The sequence below is a fragment of the Nicotiana tabacum genome, chromosome 3 (genome assembly GCF_000715075.1).
Source record: "Nicotiana tabacum cultivar K326 chromosome 3, ASM71507v2, whole genome shotgun sequence".
In the NCBI taxonomy this organism is placed as follows: Eukaryota; Viridiplantae; Streptophyta; class Magnoliopsida; order Solanales; family Solanaceae; genus Nicotiana; species Nicotiana tabacum.
Window position 1 is genome coordinate 48,799,140 of NC_134082.1, and position 16,666 is coordinate 48,815,805.

A 16,666-nucleotide genomic window follows, 5' to 3' on the forward strand; every position below is an offset into this window, starting at 1 on the left:
TGTTGCTTTATTTTAACTGAGACTCTATAAATTTTATTGAGAATGTCAGGAGCAGATAAGTGGCTCTAGTAGGAGACTAGTAAAACCTTGATTTAGGTCCCCAAAATTTTTAATAATGGATTTTATAACTTTATTTCAAGTTAGACAGTATTAATTTTTGTAGAAAAAATAATAAAGTACAAAAAAAATTTTAAAAAAGAAAGAAAGTGTCTACTCTTAAACAGTAAAAATATTTTTAAAATTTTGAATTAAACTACTTAAATCTTCATATTAATAAATATATTTTCTACAACAATATCAAAGGTAACCTATTGCAAATACATGGCTAATATCTCATTTATTTAAATTTTTCTTTTCTAATATAAATAATAATATTACTCTTTGAAGTTAAAGACTATGTCATTTAAGAATATATGCTATAAACAACAAGTATGAAAAAAATGGCAAGATTAATTTTTTTGCATATATGTGTGTATACATACTAATAAAAAAAGTATAAGGCCTCTTATTAAAGTTTGGCTTTAGGCCACCAATTTTACGGAGCCGTCCTTATTCTTTATTGCTTCAATTATCAGTTGGTAGTGTATTCTAAACGTGTCTTGAATGAGGATTCATAAAGATAAAAAGAAATGTATGTAACGAATTGTTGAGTGGAATATAAAGCAACTTTAGAATTAATTATAAAGCATCTGGCACATAAAGTTTCACTTGCTCTTCAAGAATTTCTGTTATTCTTTAAAATCCAAATATAAGATGTTTTATTGACTTGAAAATGGGAATATATACAGAGTAAAATGAGGAACTGCCTAACCTATAACAAATTTGAATATGAGGATCTATAAGTTTAGAAACTGAGCTTTATCCTACTATAGCAAAATTATAATATGGAAATTCTTGTTCTTCTACTATCCAAAACTCTTTCTAGTTGAAGCTCCAATCTTGATAAGTGCATCTGCGATACAATTTGCTTCTCTACAGCAATTAGTTATCTGGCATGTCATATTTCTAATAAACCCCTTATCGCACGACATAATGTGATAAACACCATGGTATTTTCCAAACATTTTTTACCACATTACATACCAACAGTAAATCCATTTCAATTCTTAAGGACTGAAAACCATTACAACTCTAAACCATCTGATAGAGCTCTAACCTCTGCTTCATTGTTAGTTTTGATGCCCATAATATATTGCAAATACATATAATACATCTCCTTTCTCATTTCGCAGTACATATCCTACACTCGCCCTTTTACTCCCCCAAAAAAATATAGTAGGGTTTTGCAATATTGTCACGGAAATAGGATACCTAAAATTGTCCAAATTGTTCATTAAGTTCCATCTATGTATTCCATTGAATGTCAAGTAAGGGAGCACCTTGTATAATTGTCACATGATGTTATTAAAATTTTTTGCAGTCCACCAATCCATCACGACACATCTCAAATACTTTACTTGGAAAGCTAATTCCATTGAGGGTCAAGAAGTACTTCCATGAGGCTACAACTACTAGGTCACTTTCAACAAAATAAATGTTGCAAAGATTCTTCTTTCCTATTACACAGAGGATCCCCTTGCCTTAACTCTCTAGTGGAATGGAAGAAATCATAATTTTTTCCATTAATCAATAAAGAAAGTCTTCAAATCATATTTATCCAATCATTCAGAAAAGCCAACAGCTCGCAGGACTTTGAGAAGATACAACCAAGAAGCTATATCATAAGCCTTTGTCATATCAAGCTTAAGGATCACATCCCCATTTCTAGCTTTTCGATTCATGCATCTAACAATCTCCTACACCACTAAGACATTTTATGTGATATAATTATCTATTTCCTATTAACTAGAAATGGGATCAGAGCTTTTCTAATTTTCTTTTTAGGGTGACTTAAAAATTAGGGATCCAATCTCTCCCATTGACATGACATATTACTTAGTCCAAGATATATCATATCTAAGTTGATAGAAAAATCCTGTGAACTAAAAGCGAAATGCATTATGTTTAGTAAAGCTCATACTAATAATAATAACTACCAGTACTCTTCTCCAGTATAAATATCCCATTTTAGTAAAATCACCAAATCAATTGAAACATGTGCATCTCGAACCTTCTCTCCCATTAATTGAATACTTTAACAAAATATTATAAGGCATGAATCACAGACAACCCTAAGGGGTGAATTATACACGAGACGAAACGCTATTTGGGGGCTATAAGGGGTGAAAAGCCAAGACATAGAGCGTGTGTAAGACAATTCAAAATGGTAATTTCCAGAGAGTTTTAGCTTCCTTGATTCCGGGTAGACCTGTTAAATGGGTCGACCCGACCCGAACCCGAACCCGTTGACTCTTGGCCTGTGGGTCCTTAACTGGGCCGATCAAATTTACTTTCTTATAGGGGCCGGTCCGAATTTAACCCGTTAATCAAAACATGTTGACTCGACCAGGACCAGTAACCCGTAACCTATTAACCCGGACCCTATTGGGCCGAATCTAATTTAATTAAAAAAGTTAAAAACTAATAAATGATAAAAATTTCAAACTTCATATATATATATATATATATATATATTTCAAACATTATACATATATACAAACTTGAAATTACTACATGTCCTTGAAGCCAATTAGAATAAAAATGAAAGAAAAACCATACTTTATTAACATTAAATTTGAGAAAGATATGGCATTCGATTATTTCTATAACTAATAATCTAAAATATATGGAATTCTCCTATTTCGACAAAACGCCTCATAGTGTGTGGTACTATATTCTTTCTTCAATGTTTGAATTCAATTTTTTACCACTTATCTGAATATATATGTGAGCTGATCCGGGCCTGTTGACTCGTGAGTCAGCTACCAGTTCAAGTCCGGTCCTGTTCAGTGGATCAAAATATTATAGCCCGGCCCGGGCCCTTTAAATTAATGGGTTGCCCGGTTAGGATTTTGTGGGTCATGGGCCGGTTAAAGGGTTAATTTTAATGGGTTATATGGGCCGATTCGTGGATCGACCAGACCCATTTGACAGGTCTAATTCCGAGGAGTTTAAAGGTCGCCTCACACAAATGCAACTTCCAACTTTATATTTTAAAACATTTGTTTAACCTATGGTGTTATTTAGTTTATCTTAGAAAATTCGGATAATTTGCAGTTGTGTAATTGGAATGAATAAAAGGGGAAAAGTGGAAGATAATTTCCTAGATGGAGGGAAGAAGGAAACGAGAACCCTTATATAGGATTCTTAACCCTAATATAGAGTTATGAATTTTTTATTTTAACAATGAGGTTTCAAAAAAGAATAGTTTTTGGTTTTGGAAAGTAAAATAATTCATTGGATAACACAATAATCGGTAACTAAAAGATCCATTAGGTAATTTATAATTTTTTATTGATTTTTGTTGTATTTTATATTTCTCTACATTTATTCTCTTGAACTATTTTAATAATGAACGAAAAGAAAGCGGAGAAACGAAGAAGTGGTTAAAAAAAATCACCATAGGACTCGCCAAACATGTCAGTATTCTTTGAGTGGTCTTTGATTATGTATCAAGTGCCCGGGTCTTGGATCTCAACTTTCCGGGTTAACCCGACATCTCTAATTACCAAAAGCCCTATAAAAGCCCTAAGCGCTTGTATTTTCGATCTTTTTTTCCTTTTCCAGCAAGTTAGCCCCGTGGAAACAGGTAAATTCGACCGTTGTATTTGAACTCTGAAAATAAGCTGACAGTTCATTTTCATTATGATTGATGGGTTTATTACTAAATTTTGCTCTAATTTCCACTAATTTTGAGTTTATTTGTTTGTCGTAACCCAGAGTGAAATTTTACGTCGTTTGTGTGGACCGGAGAATGAGTTGAGGTGATAATGAGTAGACTCTCATTTAGGCCGCGCCCTCTTGACATTCACAAGAAGTTACCTATTCTAAAATCTGTAAAGGATTTTGAGGATGATGATACGACGTCTAATACTCGCAATCATATCATTCGTCTCGCTGCTGAAGCTGCTGATGTTGAGGTTTGCTCAACCCAAGTTTTGATAATTTACTGCATTCCTGTTTCTATTGGATTGTTATTGTAGTTTGGTTTGACATGTGTGTGTTTAAATTGTATATAGCAGTCATGTTGACATTGTATTATTTGAATCAGTGGAGAAGCCAAGAAATTTTTTTCTAAGGGTGGTCAAACTTGAACGAAATGAAAAAAAAATTCCAGACAAAGGGTGTCCAATATATATAGCTCTAAAACTTAATATTTTACCTATACATACAGTGTAGATTTTTTACGAAGGGTGGTCACCCTTAAGTGAATGTAGCTTCGCCCATGATTTGAATATGAACGCTCTAGAGAAGTATATTTGAGTTATGCAGATGAAATGACTGTTTATGTATGTATCTGACCAAGCCTAAGTGGGTAGATTTATTCGGTACCTGAGATGGTAAAGGTAGTAGGTACCGGTGAAATAGTCGGGGTGTGCGCTAGTTGGCCTGGACAACACCATCATATAAAAAGAAGACAGTTTAGGTCTCTTTTTTCTTCCTTAATATGGAGGCAGATCATGCAAACATTATCTATGTCGTCGCTAGTATGTTAAAATAGAAATTAAAAACTATTAGAAGAAACTGGAAAAACTGTAACGATAAGAAATATTCCGATTCCACAATTTCCTTGTGCGCCCTTAAGGAATTTTAACCCCCTCACAAGTTGCCAAGGTAATGGATTAAATCCTCCCAGGATGAAACAGATTAAATCTTCCTGCAACAGTGGCAATACAAACCGCAGGATACCAACGAACTCAAAGAACGGAGCAAAATCACACTTACGAATTTAAAAGAGAAACTGCGAAGTAGAATGCTGGATTTTCAGAAGGAAGTTCTATATTTTCTCAGTATGTGAAAAAGGAAGCCATGCCTCGGAATTTATAGGCAATTGTCGCAAGAGGTGTGATGTTTGTTCATAATGTGAACAGAAGGGAAAACAGCGTTCAGCGTTTTGGATTATACATTCCAGTTAATTCCGTTAATGAACTGACTTACACTTAATTAATTCTTAAATAATTAATTAAATAAACTTTGTCCAAAAAATTAATCTCATCGATCGATCATTTGACAAATCCGAATCTGAAGCCGAGCCGAGCGACGACGACGGCGCGAGGCTTCATTCTCTTCAACTCCTTTAAGAGCTCTAAGAAGTGATCCTATATTTATACACACAAGTGTAGTTGTCTCTCACCAATGAGGGACAAAGTTCATTTGTCATAAATGAAAAAGCTCACTTGATTCAAATTTTCCAAATTTTTCCTTTCCCTCCATTTTATTTCCCACTATTTCCCAATTCACACTTCTAGTCTTTAAAGCCCAATGGCTTAAAGTCCAACAATCCCCCACATGAATGGGAATGACTGTAACAAGAATGAACATAGATGAAAGCGGTGTGATTTGCAAGTAAGGATTAATTGCATCTGGATAAGTAAGTTTCCCTTTGAACTTTCCGTAGTGAGCATATGTTGGATATACTCGGTCAATCAGTAGATTTGATATCTTTGAACCGTCGAACTTTAGTGTATACCTAGACAACCATATGTCACACAACCAACCCTTAACCGTCTTTTGGTTCTCATTGTTGTGTTCGTTTCAGCCATGAACACCGCCTAGTTTCATAAGTGCGTAGAGAATTGGCCTTACAGAATTCTCATTGAAGCGGCACTTCACACTTACATAGGTGATCCCTAAACGTGTAATCCTTTAGATTGACACTATTTGATAAATACCACATCAAACTTAGGTAATCATTAAAGAACGTGTAAAGTTCTATCCTTGTTACTGAACATTGTCTTCATCACGAGAAGGGACCAAAGATTTTACTTTGACAATGTTGAACCGGTCAATCACAACTTTGTTTGAGCTCCTTGAACCTAGATCTCGGAATATCCAAAATTCTAGGTAGAGTTACCGCCAGGATGACTTGTCCTCGGCCATAGTCCCATTCCCTTAGATGATTTCTCAATTCCCTCTCTAGTTAGGCCTTTTGTAAGCGGATCCGCCACATTATCCTTTGATCTTACATAATCAATAGTGATAATTCCACTAGAGAGTAGTTGTCTAACGGTTTTATGTCTTCGTCGTATATGACGAGACTTTCCGTTATACATAACGCTCCCTGCCCGTCCTATTGCAGCCTCACTATCGCAATGTATGCATATAGGAGCCAAAGGTTTTGGCCAGAACGGAATGTCTTCTAAGAACTTTCGAATCCATTCAGCTTCTTCGCCGGCCTTATCCAAAGCTATAAACTCTGATTCCATTGTAGAGCGAGCGATGCACGTCTGTTTGGAAGACTTCCAAGATACTGCTCCTCCGCCAATAGTAAAAACATATCCACTTGTGGACTTTGTTTCTGTTGAGCCGGTTATCCAATTTGCATCACTATATCCTTCGATAACCGCAGGATATCTATTGTAGTGCAAAGCGTAATCTTGGGTATATTCCAAATATCCCAGAACTCGTTTCATTGCCAACCAGTGACGTTTGTTGGGATTACTTGTGAATCGACTAAGTTTACTTATTGCACAAGCTATATCAGGACGTGTACAGTTCATGATATACATTAAGCTTCGCAACACACGAGCATAATCCAATTGAGACGTGCTTTCACCTTTATTCTTTACAAGATAATGGTTTAAGTCAATTGGAGTTCTTGCACTTCTAAATTCCAAGTGTTTGAATTTTTCCAGTACCATTTTCACGTAATGTGATTGAGACAAAGCCAGACCCTGAGGAGTCCTCTGGATTTTAATTCCTAGAATTACATCGGCAACTCCTAGGTCTTTCATATCAAACTTACTAGCAAGCATACGCGTAGTAACTTGAATGTTGGCAATGTCTTTGCTCATTATTAGCATATCATCAACATACAAGCAAACAATGACTATATGATTTGGAACATTCTTAATGTAAACACATTTATCATATTCATTAATCTTAAAGCCATTTGACGACATTGTTTGATCAAATTTTGCATGCCATTGCTTGGGTGCTTGTTTTAGTCCATAAAGGGACTTAACAAGTCGGCACACCTTCTTTTCTTTTCCCGGAACCACAAATCCTTCAGGTTGGTTCATGTAAATTTCTTCCTCTAAATCACCATTTAAGAAGGCTGTTTTTACATCCATTTGATGGATTTGAAGACCATACAAGGCGGCTAACGCTATTAGCATCCAAATGGATGTAATTCTTGTTACCGACGAGTATGTGTCAAAATTGTCAAGACCTTCTCGCTGTCTAAATCCTTTGACAACAAGTCTTGCCTTGTATTTGTCAATAGTACCATCATCTTCTATTTTCTTCTTAAAAATCCATTTAGAACCCAAAGTTTTGTTACCTGGAGGAAGATCAACCAATTCCCAAGTGTGGTTGCTCAATATGGATTCTATTTCACTATTGACAGCCTCTTTCCAATATTGTGCTTCTGGGGAAGACATTGCTTCCTTGAAGGTTCGAGGCTCATTTTCTAGCAGGAAAGTCAGAAAATCTGGACCGAATGAAGTAGATGTTCTTTGACGTTTACTTCTTCTCGGATTTTCCTCATTAGGCATACCATCTGTTGTTTCCTCCCGAGGTCGTTTTGACTTTTGGTAGGACAATTCACTTTCCGTTTTATACGGATAAATAGTTTCAAAGAATTCAACATTATCTGATTTTATTACCGTATTAACGTGGATCTCAGGATTTTCTGATTTATGAACCAGAAAACGATATGGCTTGCTATTGGTTACATATCCAATAAATACACAATCAACCGTTTTTGGACCTATCTTAACCCTTTTAGGTTTAGGAACTTGTACCTTAGCTAAACACCCCCACACTTTGAAGTAGTTCAAGCTGGGCTTCCTTCCTTTCCATTTTTCATAAGGAATGGACTGTGTTTTACTATGAGGTACGCGGTTGATTATTCGGTTAGCTGTAAGTATAGCTTCCCCCCACAAGTTCTGTGGTAAACCAAAGCTTATCAACAACGCATTCATCATCTCTTTCAACGTTCGATTCTTTCTCTCCGCAATTCCATTAGATTGTGGAGAGTAAGGGGCAGTTATTTGGTGAATAATGCCATTTTCTAAACATATTTCTTCAAAGGAGATTCATATTCGCCACCCCTATCACTTCTTATCATCTTGATTTTTTTGTTTAATTGTGTTTCAACTTCACTCTTGTATTGCTTGAAAGCATCAATTGCTTCATTTTTACTATTAAGTAAGTAAACATAGCAATATTTCGTACTATCGTCAATAAAAGTAATGAAATACTTTTTCCCACCGCGAGATGGTGTTGACTTCATGTCGCAAATATCTGTGTGAATTAAGTCTAAAGGACCTGAATTCCTTTCAACGGACTTATAAGGATGCTTAGCATACTTTGATTCCACATATATTTGACATTTAGAATTAATGCAATCAATTTTGGCAATACTTCCAAATTTATCATTTTTCGCAATGTTTTGAAGTTGATGTGACCTAGGCGTGCATGCCATAAAGTGTTTGACTCAAGTAAGTAAGAAGAAGCATTAACTTTATTGATAGGAACTGCTATTACATTTAGCTTAAAAAGGCCCTCATTCAGGTAACCTTTTCCTACATACACATCATTCTTACTTAGTACAACACTATTAGAAACAAAAATACATTTGAATCCATTCTTGACAAGAAGTGAGGTAGACACAAGATTCTTGCGAATTTCTGGAACATGGAGAACTTGGTTTAGAGTCACAATTTTTCCCGACGTCATCTTCAACGCAATTTTGCCAACTCCTTCAATTTTGGCTGTAGACGAATTTCCCATGAAAATTGTCTCGTCGGGTCCTGCGGGGGCATAAGAAGAAAAATAACTTCTTGTTAGCACAAACATGGCGGGTGGCTCCAGAATCAATCCACCATTCTTTAGGATTTCCTACCAAGTTGTATTCAGACGACATGACACACAAGTCCTTCATTTCTTCAACATTTTCAACCATGATTAGCTTGATTCTTCTTATTCTTCTTCTTTTGTACATCAGTCTTTGGTGCACGACAGTCCACGACCTTATGCCCAGATTTCCACAGTTGTGGCAATTACCCTTGAACTTTTTCTTGCTTGGGTAATTCTTTTGTCCAGAATCCTTCTTTCTCTTCTTATTATGAGGCGCCTCCTCAACAATGTTAGCCCTTATTATTGTCGAGTTGCCACGTGACTTCTTTTCAGCATTTTTGTTGTCTTCTTCTATCCTCAAACGAACAATCAAATCTTCAAGTGTCATTTCCTTACGCTTGTGTTTTAGATAGTTCTTAAAGTCCTTCCACAACGGAGGTAACTTCTCAATGAAAGCGGCGACTTGAAAGGCCTCATTTATGACCATACCTTCAATAATAAATTCATAATTAATAACAAGATAAATCTTATTAATAAAATTATTGATTCGGGTCATACCTTCAGCAAGGAGGTCATGCACAATGACTTATAATTCTTGGACTTGAGTTATGACCGACCTAGTGTCAACCATCTTGAAATCCAAAAACCTTGCAGCCACGAACTTCTTAAGTCCGGCATCCTCAGTCTTCTACTTCTTCTCAAGCGCATTCCATAACGCTTTTGAAGTTTCCATGACACTATAGACATTGAACAAGCTATCTTCCAAACAACTCAAAATGTAGTTTTTGCACAAGAAATCAGAATGTTTCCATGCTTCAGTTACAACAAATCGTTGGTCATCCGGAGTGCCTTCAGCTACGACCGGAGGATCCTCCTTGATGAATCGCTGCAAACTCAACGTAGTAAGATAGAAAAGCATCTTCATTTGCCAACGTTTGAAGTCAATACCGGAAAACTTTCCGGGTTTTTCTGCTGCTGCCATAGCATGAGCAGGAGTTGAACAGCTCGACGAGGCAGCAACACTCGTAACAGTAGCACCCGTTCCATTAGCATTAGTTTGGTCCTCATTTGCCATTTTTTTGTAAAGTTGGCAACAAACAGAACTTTTCAAAATCAGTGAAGGTTTTATATCTTCAAACTGAATACCAAACCAAACATTCAAAACATAAACGGTGAAGTTTATTATATTCTTCAAACCGTATTCAAATTTAATACCCTGGTAAAGTTTTTATGTTCTTTAAGCCGGAGTAAAAAATATATCGGAGTAGAAAGCACCAAGGCTTTAGTCTCCAAACCAGTATACAAAATATATATCACAGTTCAATATAGATTTCAACACAGAAACGTTAATATAAAATTCCTTAAGCTTGTCGTCGCTACTGTGTTAAAACAGAAATTAGAAAACTATTAGAAGAAACTGGAAAAACTGTAACGATAAGAAATATTCCGAGTCCACAATTTCCTTGTGCGTCCTTAAGGAATTTTAACCCCCTCACAAGTTGCCAAGGTAATGGATTAAATCCTCCCAGGATGAGACGGAATAAACCTTCCTGCAACAGTGGCAATACAAACTGCAGGATACCAACGAACTCAAAGAACGGAGCAAAATCACACTTACGAATTTAAAAGAGAAACTGCGAAGTAGAATGTTGGATTTTCAGAAGGAAGTTCTATATTTTCTCAGTATGTGAAAAAGGAAGCCATGCCTCGGAATTTATAGGTAATTGTCGGAAGAGGGTGTGATGTCTTTTCATAATGTGAACAGAAGGGAAAGCAGCGTTCCACGTTTTGGATTATACATTCCAGTTACTTCCGTTAATGAACTGACTGACACTTAATTAATTCTTAAATAATTAATTAAATAAACTTTGTCCAAAAAATTAATCTCATCGAACGATCATTTGACAAATCCAATTTACATGCCACAAAGATGCACCACAGGCTTGCCCCTAGTGTAGTACTCGACTAATCGAGCCCCACTCAGTCTAAGATCAATAGGACTTTATTTGGTTGTAATGTAGGCTAAGGGACGGGTAGGATACATTTGGATATAGTGACTAACCTCCCTAAGCACTTTTAATACAATTACGTTGAATTTAAAAATCATCATTTTGTAAGCCAACACTCCACCACATTTATTTAAACATCCCCATACATTAGGTGCAATTTGTACAAGCTACCACTTATTAATCACTACAAAATATATGAACTTTTTTTTTCATGGTGCTTTTCTTTTTACGCTTCACATTCTGCACCTTTTCTCTATTTCCATGGTTCCACTTCAAAAATCATTTTCTTCTCTGAAATTTTTGTCCGGGTGATCTATGTCCCTAATTCTTCAATGTTTTTGGATTTTGGCTCCAAGAATAATTTCTTAACTAATATGTGTGTGCTAATGTATTTTTCATGCTTTGGTTGAACAAAGGGGAATACATTGCCTTGAGAATCGCCTATGCGGAGTGTTGGGCAATATTTTTTGGTATTTTATTTTCCCTATTATTGGAAGTATAATGCATACCATGCAACTCAGTGTTTTTGTTAGACTTCTCTTTGTTAGATTAGAAGGTAATAATTGGCAGCTTCGGCTGAATTAACGGGATTCTTAGTTTTGGAACTAAAATCAGAATTTTTTTTACTACATTTTTAAAACAGACTGCTCAAAACAATATTTTCTAGCATAAATTTGTGATAAGATAAGTCATGATGCTTAAGAAAGACTTTGCTTGTATGACTGTGTTTCATCGGTTCTGTAGGTGTTGTGTACTTATCTTGTTAGATCAAGCTGACGACTATATATTGGTATTGGTTAACATAGAGGGTTCTGGTTTTCTTAAGCATATTATTGAACATATCCAAGAAAGGTAGGTTATCCATTTCATTAAACTTAGAGATGTTTTCCAAGTTTCTTAAGAGATGCATACCTATGTACTTTGTGGTTTTCAGATTAGCATCTGATATGCTGTTTTGTTTTAGTTGTTTCTATTTCTAAGTCTTATTTGCACAACTGTCTTCAAGGGAAAACCCCTTTATACTGCCTTTCCGCTTTTGCTGGTCTCTAATTAAAATAGGAGATTATAAGTTATCATAAGTCTCTTCATTCTATAAATGGGCAGTAGTCGTTGATGGTTTAGTATTTTTTTTTGGGGTCGGTGTTACTGATGGTTTAGTATTATTGAACGAACAAAAGTATGAGCCAACTGCCAAGCGGTTTACTTGCTTGATGAGGGCTTCCTTCTTTCATTTTGAATGATGAAGCATGAACATGAACTGTTGCTCCTATTATTTCGTGGTTTTCTTTAAGAGATGGAGAAATCTTTGGGATTGTAAAGTACCTGTTGTAAGAGTTTTAAGGTCTTGATGGTTTAAGGTGAGATTGAGAATCCTTATTTCCCCTAATCGAAGCCTTCAGGCATCTTTGGAGTGAAAGCATTTTTGGGTCAAGTTCCTTGTGAGACACTAAGGTGCAATGTCGGACTACAATGGGTATAGTCAAATCTTTTGATATGTTTAACCTATTCTACTTTTGAAGCACCAGGAAACAAGGTGAATCATTTTTTGTTCAATCAATGATGAATATTTCGAGAAAATGACTTGTGATCATTTAAGAGTTTCCCAATTGTTTCTTCCCAGGAAGTGACTCAGCCATAGCCATAAAGCTGGTATATCCATCATACTAGAAGGATACTTTTAGATGCTAAAGTCATGTTGCTGTGCACTACACTCAACTACATTGGGGAATGAACAACTGTTTTTAAGTGAGAGGAAAATAGATGTTCAATAATCCATTTTGGTTTCCTTATATTTTAGACGGGATCAGCTTACCTACAAAAGTCCACTTGTCCTTTTATTTTTCCTTTTTGTTTTATTTTTGTACTTCTTATAAAGAAATCTTAACAACTACTATTCTTTTTTTTGCATTTTGAGGAAACAGTTCTTGCTTTAAACTTGCACTGGAAGTTATATACTAGGATCCTAGAATATTTTTGAAGCTGTGAAGTTTATGGTGCAGAATAAGATGTGGAATTTAGGCTTAATATCTGGATAAGTTATATTTGTAGCTAAACCGATTTTGCTGGAAAAACTTATTCCTTAGGTACAACAGACTTCTAGCAAGAAGTTGGTTCCTGAAATACCTATACCTGAGTATGTGGTGGTGGATACATATGAAAGAGATTATTCACGCACTTTTGCTCAGCCAACATCTTATATACACGCTAGAGGAGGTATGCGAAGAACATGGCTAGTATTTTTATTTTACTTCAAAGTTGATAATAATTTATGAAATTTTGTCAAATTAACTATAGCCCGGGCCGAGATTGGAGAATTTGTTGACTACAATCTTGACAATGAGGATGAAGATTGGCTTCAAGACATAAACAGAGAGAGAAAGGCTCTTGCAGCTGAAAAGTAAAAATCATACTGGATATCCTACATGTATATCGTGTTATGTTCACTGTCCATTTAATTGGTTTGGCAGTTTTTTTACCTCAAATAATGTGTTTTGAATGATTGTTGTCTGTTTCTCCTTGTAGTTGATCTTTCCATTTTTCTTTTTGAATGAACGCATATATTACACTGTTTAAGATTGTTTTGCCAATAGTATTTATTGGATTAATAGTTGCACTTCTGTTGAAATGGTGAATTCTGGTACTTGTAACTATTCATTCAATCAAAATAAGTTAGACCTGCTAAAACCTATCCATGGATTATGGATGTGGATATATTTTACCTTATCTATCCAAAACCAAAAAGAAAAAGATTATGGATATTTTCTGTGCATGATCCATTATAGGAAGTAACGTATCACTGTATCAGGCACTAATCACGCATATGACCATGACACCAGATCTTAGGCAACCTAGAAATCAATATTTAAGGAGGAAAGTAGGAGATAGAATGATGCCATTATATATCCATATAACGACTCTTTAAGCTATACATTAGCCAATTAAAGTGCTGCCTAGATAGTTGCTAATAAATCATGAAAGCACAATTTTAGGAAAAGCGACTCTTTTTCCGATCTTGCCATTGTTGCCTGAAGTGCTCCAGTGTGTATCAATAATGAAACCTGACTTTACTTTTTGATGCTTTAAATCACATTGGCATTCAAGCAATTCTTGTGGGATCTTTACCAGGCTCTGGAGGACAAAGCTTGTGAAGACAATCACAACACAGGGACATGTTATATGGCGTGGATGTTTAGAGCAAAAGCTCATGATTATTGTGATCTTCTTAGGTTACCTACCTTGAGCTTGTCTTGATCAATAGTCTTCTGCTCATTGTCTGGCAGTCCGTATCTATTTGCTATAAGTGGTCGATCCATTTTCTAACCTGATTTTTAACTACATGCGAGGTACTATTTCTGATATGTCGAAAGCTTGTTTGTCACTACCTCAGCTCTAACAGCATAGAATGCTTTCTTTCCTTAGTGTATCCTTACAATTTCTCCTAGAGTTCGCTAAGTAACAGACCAGGCTTTTTCTTTTTGAGCTTTCCTTTTTGTCCTTGTTGCTCTCCAACTCAGTTGGAGTACTATGCAGCATTCCCTCAAACTGCTCTCATTCCCCCTCTCAGTACTATATTATCTAATCGTTATTCTGTATTTTCTCCAATTTTTGCTTTCATCTATAGGAGTTTCACTAGTATTCATTATCTTTTTTTTTTCTACCAATCTTATAAACCTTATTCATGATTTGAATTTTGGATAGCTTATCCTGACATTATTTGTTGCTTGATATAGGCTGGAGACTATTCTGCACAAATTAGAGGTTTTAGATCACAAGGCCCGAGAAAGAGCAGGAGTGATTACTCCTACTCTTGGCTCGCCTATCCTGGTGCTCCTAAGTTTTGATGCTGCTGTTGAGGTGAAAATAGCTCTGCTTAATCTGTGTCTTTAGATGGTTTTACTTTGGCATTTTTGTTGCTTTGTTATCCTAAGAATCTCCTTTAGAGTAGTTGATACTGTTGGTTCTGGAATTAAGTTCATCCTTTTGTTGTTAGTGTGGGCTTTATAGAGAACCTGTGTTCATTATTTTAGTTACCTCTTATGCTACCTGCAAGAATGCAACAAACTTCTTAGTGGCAATGTGTCACTTGATTGGATGAAGAACCAAAACCGTTCCCTTCTTTTTGTAGACCTGCTTTTGTTTCTTGACTAAGTGATCTGATGAACTAAGTGATCTTAAGGGGTGCATGGGGGTATTTTCAAGAGTCATCATGGGTAATAGTTTTCTAGTGCCAACTATGTCTCTTTTGGTTGTTTGGTTCATTGATTTCATGCTCGTTTATCTTCTCTTGAAAAAGAAGCGTTCACATAAAGCTATTGAATTATGGATGCAATTATATTACAGGGTTGGAGGGAATCGCCCATGTTGTGGTATCCAAATGGCATAACTGTTTTCCTCTACGGAATTAGAACTACCAACATCCAATGATAATTTGTGTGTAACTTCTGGTCTTTGACATTGAAGAAGGATTATATTGAGACCAAAGAGTTTGATTTCTTATACATGATAGATTTCTCATACTTAATTTTTTTTTTTGGTAAGTAAGAGATAGGTATCATATAAGTTTCAATTTGACAGCATGAAGATTTACTGTTTAGAGAGAAACAACTTCTAGATTTCTCAGTTAAGGACCTGAAGAGGTATCAGTTTAATGGGAATTGTGTTGAACTCGCAGCTGACAGTGTCAAGTAAATTAGTAAAGAAAGTCTGAAATCATTTTGATCTTGGCCTTCTTTGGCACGTTTTACTGTCAAGTTGAAAATTGCCATGTTCCAGTATGCATTTTGTCAGGTCAATGGAAGGGACAACATCTTTTGTAGGAGATGTCTGAAAATTACTGTTTCACTGGGAAGCATTAGTTTGCAACTTATGTCAATATATTGAATATGTGCATTCTTCAAGTATGGAGGCAACCTTATGTGGGGAAGCATTTTTGTTTCTTCAGTTCCAAACACGTAACATGTACAAGAGCTTTCTGCTTCTTGTGTGATCCTAGTTCTGGATGACATGACTGATTTTGCTTCTCTGAGTGTGTTGCAATTCGTTGGTCTTACTTATTTTCCGAAGAGTTGGCGTGCGTTGAGTCTAATTGATCGTCTTTCTTCTTTCTTTCTTTCTTTTTCCTGAAATCTAGGCACTGCAATCTCTAACAATCAAATATGGAGTTTTCCAATCAGTTTATACTTACTGGAAAGACAAGGTACGCATCCCTCACCAATTTATTATGTTTGATTTAATGACACCATTTTATGTAGTGTAATTTGATGACGACAAAGTAGATGTGATTCCAGTTGGAGAGATCATCAAAGTTGGTATTGAAACAGATACTTGTATGCATACAAGAAACATCTACGAAGTTCCTCTCCACTTATTCTTATATTAGCATGATCATTTGTGGCCATTGTAATCAGTAAGTCTACAGATGAATCTGTCCTGTTAAACTTCAGATCATGTTTTATTATCAGCAGCTGTATGCAATAGGTTCTAGTGTAATCCTCTATCAACAAAAATTTAAGTTTGGATCATTTGGGATGGCTGAAATTATGTATCTTAAATAGTTGTGGATGGATATGATAGAAAAGACCCAATTTACTGGACATATAGAGTTCTAACAAGTTGTGTTGTTCAAACATCTATAAATCTTTTTTCTGTGTGGTTATATGACTTAACGCTTATAATTTTCTTTATATTTTTTAACTTCCTATTCAATTCTAAATATGGTGGACTTTATATGCACAATAAGAGCTCTTTTATTGATA

The 16,666-nt window shown here is 35.6% G+C and overlaps 1 protein-coding gene across 2 annotated transcripts in view; it reads left to right on the plus strand.

Moving 5' to 3' along the window:
* The first annotated feature begins 3,550 nt into the window (after positions 1-3,550).
* Positions 3,551-16,666, plus strand: part of LOC107763977 (uncharacterized) — a 33,184-nt gene continuing 20,068 nt past the window's right edge. The window contains exons 1-6 of one of the 2 annotated variants that reach the window (XM_075249405.1): positions 3,551-3,688; positions 3,820-4,019; positions 12,995-13,124; positions 13,206-13,308; positions 14,642-14,765; positions 16,042-16,107. In XM_075249405.1, coding sequence (XP_075105506.1) covers positions 3,870-4,019; positions 12,995-13,124; positions 13,206-13,308; positions 14,642-14,765; positions 16,042-16,107 — 573 coding nt within the window. In that variant the 5' untranslated portion in view covers positions 3,551-3,688; positions 3,820-3,869. The remainder of the gene's footprint in view (positions 3,689-3,819; positions 4,020-12,994; positions 13,125-13,205; positions 13,309-14,641; positions 14,766-16,041; positions 16,108-16,666) is intronic. The other variant, XM_075249406.1, reaches the window with a different exon arrangement.